The sequence below is a fragment of the Protobothrops mucrosquamatus genome, unplaced genomic scaffold, assembly GCF_001527695.2.
Source record: "Protobothrops mucrosquamatus isolate PMUCROS unplaced genomic scaffold, P.Mucros_1.0 scaffold3815, whole genome shotgun sequence".
In the NCBI taxonomy this organism is placed as follows: Eukaryota; Metazoa; Chordata; class Lepidosauria; order Squamata; family Viperidae; genus Protobothrops; species Protobothrops mucrosquamatus.
The window spans coordinates 53,919-62,389 of NW_015389767.1; the positions used below are offsets into that span (position 1 = coordinate 53,919).

At 51.3% G+C, this 8,471-nt stretch overlaps 1 protein-coding gene across 1 annotated transcript in view; it reads right to left on the bottom strand.

The window, feature by feature from the left end:
• Positions 1 to 8,471, bottom strand: part of SSPO (SCO-spondin) — a gene marked incomplete at both ends in the record, with an annotated part of 95,588 nt that overhangs the window by 53,022 nt on the left and 34,095 nt on the right. Inside the window, 8 exons of the mRNA XM_015827615.1 lie at positions 582 to 746; positions 2,748 to 2,889; positions 3,950 to 4,047; positions 4,946 to 5,164; positions 5,816 to 5,870; positions 5,952 to 6,111; positions 7,528 to 7,678; positions 7,774 to 7,956. Of these exons, the coding sequence (XP_015683101.1) occupies positions 582 to 746; positions 2,748 to 2,889; positions 3,950 to 4,047; positions 4,946 to 5,164; positions 5,816 to 5,870; positions 5,952 to 6,111; positions 7,528 to 7,678; positions 7,774 to 7,956 (1,173 nt within the window). The remainder of the gene's footprint in view (positions 1 to 581; positions 747 to 2,747; positions 2,890 to 3,949; positions 4,048 to 4,945; positions 5,165 to 5,815; positions 5,871 to 5,951; positions 6,112 to 7,527; positions 7,679 to 7,773; positions 7,957 to 8,471) is intronic.

The following is an 8,471-nucleotide window of genomic DNA, read 5'->3' on the forward strand; positions in this document are numbered from 1 at the left end:
ACAGAATAGACAATAGAAAATAGAATGGAACAGAATGGACAGAACAGAATAGAATAGAAAACAATAGAAAACAGAAAATAGGAAATGGAAAATAGAAAATAATAGAAAATAGAAAATAATAGAAAATATAGAAAATGGAAAACAGAAAACAATAGAAAATAGAAAATAAAAAATAGAACAGAATAGACAATAGAAAATAAAATGGAACAGAATGGAACAGAATGGACAGAACAGAACAGAATAGAAAAGAATACAAAATAGAACGGAACAGAACAGAATAAAACAGACAACAGAATGGAATAGAATATAATAGAAAAGATTAGCAAACAATAGAATAGAAGAGAAGAGAAGAGAATGGCAGAATTGGAAGGGACCCTGGAGGTCTTCTAGTCCAACCCCCTGCTCAGGCAGGAAACCCTGCACCCTTTCAGACCAATGGTGGTCCAATCTCTTTGTCAAAACCTCCACTGTCGGAGCATTCGCAATTTCTGGTGGCGAGCCGTTCCACGGATTAACTCCACCCATCTTCCACCCTGGATAGGAGAGTGTTGATCCCGCCGCCTCTCCCGCAGTCCACTCACCGCACCGCAGCTCATCCGAGAAGTCCCCACAGTCGTCGACGCCATTGCAGATGGCCCCATGGTGCCCGGCAGGCACGCAGCGTCCATTCCGGCACTGGAACTCACCAGCCCAGCAAGGCCTCCATCCGGGCGGGGACGTGGGCCAGCCGGGTTGCTCTGGGGAAACTGAGGCAGGGAAAGAGAGAGTGATTGAGGATCTCAATCTGAAATGGTACACATGGTCCTGAATAGAATAGAATAGAATAGAATAGAATAGAATAGAATAGAATAGAATAGAATAATGGAAGAGTAGAATAAGAATAGAATAGAATAGAATAGAATAGAATAGAATAATGGAAGAGTAGAATAAGAATAGAATAGAATAGAATAGAATAGAATATAGCAGTGATGGCAAACCTTTTAGAGACCGAGTGCCCAAACTTCAACCCCAAACCCACTTATGCATCGTTGGGTGCAGGGTGGGTGTGGCCCATTGGGTAGGCGTGGCTGCGGTGGTAACAGCAGACTGGGTGGGACTAAAAAGTTCAATCAATCAATTCCAACTTTGCAAGGTCTTTTTTTTTCCCACGAGAAGTTGAAATTGACTGATTGATTGAACCTTTTTTTTTGTGTACACAGCGGTGGAGGCCTAAAGCGAAAAGGTTTTATAAAACCCAGCTGAAGGCCTAGGACTGGGGCGACGGCGCGCGTGCCCACAGAGAAGGCTCAGAGTGCCGCCTCTGGCACCCGTGCCATAGGTTCGTCACCACTGGAATGGAGAATAGAAAATAGAATAGAATAGAATATAGAATAGAATAGAATAGAATAGAATAGAATAGAATAGAATAGAATAGAATAGAATAGAATAGAATAGAAAATATGGAATGGAATGGAATGAGAATAGAATAGAATAGAATAGAATAGAATAGAATAGAATATAGAATAGAAAATAGAACAGAACAGAACAGAACAGAACAGAACAGAATAGAATAGAAAATATGGAATGGAATGGAATGGAATAGAATAGAATAGAATAGAATAGAATAGAATAGAATAGAATAGAATAGAATAGAATAGAATAGAATAGATGATGATGATACTAATACTAATACTAATACTCATAATACTCATAATACTCATCATCATCATCATCATCATCACCATCATCATCATAATGTTGGAAGGGACCTTGGAGGTCATCTAGTCCAACCCCCTGCTCAGGCAGGAAATCCTATACCATTTCAGAGAAGGGTTTCCTGCTCGAGCAGGGGGTTGGACTAGATGAACTTTGAGATGACCTTCCAACTCTGCCCTTCTATGATTCCGTAAGGGTCTGCTGCTCGAACAGGCAGTTGGACTAGATGACCTCTGAGGTACCTTCCAACTCTGTCCTTCTGTGACTCCGTAAGGGTCTGCTGCTCTGTCCTTCTATGATAATAATAATAATAATAATAAAGTTGGAAGGGACCTTGGAGGTCCTCTAGTCCAACCCGCTGCTCAGGCAGGAAACCCTAGACCATTTCAGACAGGGGTCTCCTGCTTGAGCAGGGGGTTGGACTAGAGGACCGCCAAGGTCCCTTCCAGCCCTGTCATTGTATGATTCAGTCAGGGTCTCCTGCTCGAGCAGGGGGTTGGACTAGATGATCTCCCCAGGTCCCTCCCAACTCTGTCCTGCTGTGATTCCGTCGGAGTCACCTGCTCGAGCCAAGGGGGCTCGCGAGACCCCCCACAACGCGGCAACCAACCTAAGTACGAGCCGGTTGCCAAGCGGCCGAATTCTGATCCGGTGACCCCCGCGGAGGCCCGCACCGGTCCTCCGTGTGAGGGACCGATGCGACGTCACGTTTTCCGGTGACGTCGTCGCCTCGAACCCTCCCGAAAGGGAACGGTGGTCAGTCGAGTTTCTCCGCCTGGACGAGGGAATTCTGGGCGTTGAAGTTCCACACGGTTGCCGTGGTTACCCAACCAAGCCAGGGAGGCGGGGGTTGGTGAAACGCGGCAAGAGGGCGCCAGAATTCCCACAGCGCCCTAAAACCCAGCCTGCCGACACGTTTCCGTTCCTTTTGTGGGTTGTGTGAAGCCGACGAACGGTCCCCTCAGGGGCGGCGTCCACAAATTGTGTCGCCTTTGTGTCCCACCCTTCCTTCTGGGCCCGCCTGGAGCCCGCCCGGAAACCCCGCCACCCACCTTTCCCGCAACCCAGCAGCTCCAGGCGCAGAAAGATGCCGTTGTGGAAGTCGTGGGGAAGGAGGCGGACGTGTCGGGCCGGCACCATGCGCTGGAAGGTCCGGGCGACGGGCGTCGCGTCGTCCGAGTTTCCTTGGAAGAGCTGGGGAGGGGGAAATGCGAGAGGTGCACCGTTGGGCCTAGCGGTTAAGGCGCCGCCAGGCGAGACAGCAGGAGGTGGTGAGTTCTAGTCCAATCACCAGGTGACTAGGAGTTCTAGTCCCGCCTGAAGCGTGAAAGCCAGCTGGGTGACTTTGGGCCAATCACCAGGAGACACTGAGTTCTAGTCCTGCCTTAGGCATGAAAGCCAGCTGGGTGACTTCGGGCCAATCACCAGGAGACTGGGAGTTCTAGTCCTGCCTTAGGCATGAAAGCCAGCTGGGTGACTTTGGGCCAATCGCCAGGAGACAGGGAGTTCTAGTCCCGCCTTAGGCATGAAAGCCAGTTGGGAGACTTTGGGCCAATCGCCAGGAGATGGGGAGTTCTAGTCCCGCCTTAGCTATGAAAGCCAGCTGGGCGACTTTGGGCCAATCACCAGGAGATGGGGAGTTCTAGTCCCGCCTTAGGCATGAAAGCCGGCTGGGCGACTTTGGGCCAATCACCAGGAGACTGGGAATTCTAGTCCCGCCTTAGCCATGAAAGCCGGCTGGGTGACTTTGGGCCAATCACCAGGAGACTGGGAATTCTAGTCCCGCCTTAGGCATGAAAGCCGGCTGGGTGACTTTGGGCCAATCACCAGGAGACGGGGAGTTCTAGTCCCGCTTTAGGCCTTGAAAAACTGGCTTGGTGACTTTTGGGGCCAGTGAGTTCAAGTCTGTGATTCTGTCATTCCGTAACGGTCTCCTGCTTGAGCGGGGGGGGGGTTGGACTAGATGACCTCCAAGGTCCCTTCCAACTCTGCGATTCTACTTTGTCTCTTTTCCCCCATCTTGCCCTGCTCTCGGCAGGTTGACCGCCACCATATCAGAAGCAGTCGTCATCCGAATCTGTCCGGGAAGGAGGGTCCGCTCCTCCAAAGAGGTTTACGGGCCAGGCCTTCAACTTTGGACCTGCCACCCAGTTCCGGAAGATCTGGAATCCTCAGATCTCCTCCGCCCAGAACGATCGCTCCTCAAGAGGAGATGCCAAACCTTCGATTCGGTCCTGGCCGTCCTGGCGGACACTTCTTGGTAGTCGTGCCATCTCTCGCCATCCAGGCTGAACTGGAGGAAGAAGCTGGTCACATAGGCATCGGAGGTCCCTGCCCCTTGGATGACGACCCCTGGGGAAGACGGAGAGACATCGATCAATGTAAGATAAGATGAGACGAGACGAGACAAGGTGAGGCAAAACAAGGAGAAGAGAAGATAATAAGACAAGATGATAGGATAGGATAGGATAGGATAGGATAGGATAGGATGAGGTGAGAAGATGATGAGGTAAGGTAAGATGATGAGATGATGAGATGAGACGAGACAAGGTGAGGCAAAATGAGACGAGGAGAAGAGAAGAGAAGATGATGAGACAAGATGGTAAAATAGAAAGGATAGGATAGGATAGGATAGGATAGGATAGGATAGAGGATGAGGTGAATTGTTAAATTGTCCCGTGGCAAGTTGTCCCACAACAAGTGAGCCGTGACAGATTGGCCATGGCGAGTTGGCCGTGATGAATTGGCCACGTCAAGTTGGCCATGACGAATTGGCCACGTCAAGTTGGCCATGACGAATTGGCCACGTCAAGTTGGCCATGACGAATTGGCCACGGCGAGTTGGACATGACGGATTGGCCACGGCGAATTGACCGTGACGGATTGGCCACGGCGAGTTGGCTGTGACGAATTGGCCACGGCGAGTTGGCTGTGACGAATTGGCCATGGCGAGTTGGCCGTGACGAATTGGCCACAGCGAGTTGGCCGTGACGAATTGGTTACGGCGAGTTGGCCGTGACAAATTGGCCATCGCGAGTCGGCCGTGACGAATTGGCCACGGCGAGTTGGACATGACGGATTGGCCACGGCGAATTGACCGTGACGGATTGGCCACGGCGAGTTGGCCGTGACGAATTAGCGATGGCGAGTTGGCCATGAAGAATTGGCCAAGGCGAGTTGGCTGTGATGAATTGGCTACAGCGAGTTGGCTGGGGCAATTTGCCCATTCCGTCCAGACCAGGCGCCTTACCTGTCAGGTTCCTGGGCTCGCCCAAATCCACTTGCAGGAAGGGAGGCCGAGACAGCAGCTCTGGATAGACTTCTGCTGGGGGGGCCCAACCCTGCAAATCTGCCCCAGGCAGAAGGCGTCCGAGCCGAGCAGCGTGTGCCGGGTTCTCCGGCTGCTGCGCGGAGGACGTGAAGCTGGTGTCCGGCAGCGAGGCAATGCCCAGAGGCCCGTAGCAGACATCTGTGTAGAAAGAAGATGGTCAAGAGGACCCGAATACAGTCAGCAGGGGCTGAGACACACAGGACCATCCACGCCGGAGGACAACGTGGTACGCGGACTGACTTACCACCAAGCGGAGGCAGCGGGTACGTATTGAGTGGGAGAGCTGTGGGGAAGGGAGCGGAGCTGGCTGGAGTGGTACCCAGGGGTCCCGGAGGGCGAGCGCTGGGGATAGCTGTCCGGTTCTCCCCTGCAAGAGAAGACAGTCCCTCTTAGAATAGTTGGAAGGGATCTTGGAGGTTATCTAGTCCAACCGCCTGCTCCAGCCAGTGTGCTTGGAGAGGAGTGGACATCAACTCCCAGAATTCCCCAGCCGGCATGCTTTAAAAGATGGGTGGACTTCAGCTCCTGGAATCCTCCAGCTAGCATGCTTTGAGAGGGACAGACTTCAACTCCCAGAATTCCCTAGACGGCATGCTTTAAAAGAGGGGTGGACTTCAACTCCTGGAAGTGCCCAGCCAGAGGAATTCTGGGAGTTGAAGTCCACCCCTCTTCAAGCTACTGAGGTTGAACGACGCTGCGTATCTCTGCGTAAATGTGGCTCCCGTTGGTGGTGGTGATACCGAACGTGTGTTGTCTCTGCCTCACAACCTCACTCCCTTTAGGACTTACCCCCCTCCATGCAGTAACAACAGGCGTCCGCCAGGCCCTTCACCAGCACCCGGCCCTGCGGGAAGAAAGGAGGAGCGTCAGAAGAAGAATCCGACACCTCCGGAGCTCCACGAAGCAGGAACGGGGCCAAACTGACCTCGGGACAGCCCACCGTGCTGTAGGGACAGTACTGGGAACACTGGACGGTGAGGTTGGGCAAACACTGGCACACTTGGCACTGCCCCGAACGCCAACGGTCGCCAATGGCGTGGGTACGGCCGTGGTGTTCACACTCCTCACACGGCTCCGTCTGGCACCTGCAAAAGGTGGGAATGAGACATTGTTTGACCCGCACACCACGTAGACAACAGGTGCACCGTGGTGTTCACACTCTTCACACGGCTCCGTCTGGCATCTGCAAAAGGCCGGAATGATACGTCGTTTGACCTGCACACCATGTAGACAAGAGGTGCACCGTGGGAGGGGTTGGGAAAACGCACACGCACATACGCACACCGTTGCGAGAAGGTGAGAAGGGCAACAAAGTGTTGGTGTCCGCAATACCAAAAAGACATTGAGACGCTGGAAAGAGTGCCGAGAAGAGCAACTTCGATGATTAGGGGACCGATGCGTAAAACATACAACGAAGGGTTGAAAAAATTGGGCATGTCTAGTTTAATAAAAAGAAGAATTGGAGGGACGCGGGGGCCGTCTCGCAATATTTGAGGGGCTGCCACAAACAAAAGGGGGGTTCCGACTAGTCTCCAAAGCCCCTGAGGGCAGGACAAGAAGCAATGGGTGGAAACTCATCAAGGAGAGAACCTGGAACTAAGGCGAATTTTCATGACAGTGAGGACAATTAACCAGTGGAACTGCTTGCCACCAGAAGTTATGGGTGATCCGATACTGGAGGTTCTCAAGAAGAGATTGGACGGTCATTTGTACAGAATAGTAGAACAGGGGTCTCCGACCTTTACGGTTTGGTGGGGTGGGGAAGAGGGGGGAACTGGCTCCACTAGTGGCGGGCCCATGCGCCTGCCTACGCTGGCTAATCACTCATGTAGTCCGATTCTGAATGGGCCACGGTCTGGTAGTGGGTCACAGCTTGGGGGGGGGGGGTTGGAGACCCCTACAGTGGAAGGTCTCCTGCTGGAGCACCAGAAGACCTCCATGGTCCTTCCAACTCTGTTATTCAAAGGAGGAGGAGGAGGAGGAGGAGGAGGAGGAGGAGGAGGAAGAGGAAGAGGAAGAGGAAGAGGAAGAGGAGGAGGAGGAGGAGAGAAGAGTCTCCTGTTTGAGCAGGGGGTTGGACTAGAAGATCTCCAAGGTCCTTCCAACTCTATTATTCTATTCTATTCTGTTCTGTTCTGTTCTGGTTTTGTTCTGGTTTTGTTCTGGTTTTGTTCTGGTTTTTTTTCTGGTTTTGTTCTGTTTGCTTTGCTTGACAGAAGGTCGCCAAAGAGGATCACATGAGCCCTGGGACACTGCGACCGTCGTAAATACGAGTCAGTTGCCCAGGGTCTGAATTTTGATCGTGGGGATGCCGAAAGTGTCGTAAGTGTGCAAAAAAATTGCCCTAAGTCCCTCTTTTCAACGCAGTTGTAAGTTCGAACCTTCACCGAATGAACCGTCGTACATCGGGGACATTGTGGCCCCTGACACTGATGCTTCTTTGCATGTGAGGACCTGTCTGGTCTTCTACATGGGGTTGTGGGGGGGAGGAGTTGGCTCACCTCCGGGCCTTGCGGTAGATGCCGCGGCACTGACGTCCGTTGCCGTGCTTGGTCGGGTTGTTGGGACTGCGGAAGGACCACTGGATGCTCTGCACCCCGCAGGGACCCAGACATTCACCCCACGGTGACCAGGCTGACCAGCCACAGTTCACTGGAGACAAAGGCAGACTCAGTTTCTCCTTGGGGGAAGGGAAGACCCCTCCCATCTCACCTGAAAGAGGGAGGGACCCCTGGCGCAGGGCTGACCTGTACACTCCGGGTTCTGCCGGCAGCGTTTCATCTGTCCTTCCTGGCAAGTGCAGATCCGGCAGTTGACCTTGACCAGCTGGCCAGGCCAGTAGTGGACGCCGCCCACCTGGCAGGGGCACTCTCGCGGGCGCACGCACTGCTGCTCACTGTTCAAGACCAGGCCTTCGGGGCACCAGCAGCCTGCAGAAGAACAGGGTAGTGGAACAGCAACAGAATAACGGAAGACCAGATTAGCAAAATAAGAGAATGACCGAATAGCAGAATAACAGAAAAATAGAATGGCAGAATAACAAAACAGCGCAATAATAGAATAACAGAATAGCAGAATAACAGAAAAGCACAATAATAGAATAGCAGAATAATAGAATAACCGAATAGCAGAATAACACCAAAATAACAGAATAGCAGATTAGTAGAATAACAGAATAGCAGATTAGCAGAATAGCAGAATAATAAAATAACAGAATAACAATAGCTGAATAACAGAATAGCAGATTAGCACAATAACAAAATAGTACAATGACAGAATAGCAGAAAGATAGAATAACAGAATAGCAGAATAACAGAATAACAGAATAGCAGAATAACAGAATAATAGAATAATAGAATAACAGAATAGCAGAATAGAAGAATAGAATAACAGAATAATAAAATAACAAAATAATAGAATAGCAGAACTACAGAATGACATAATA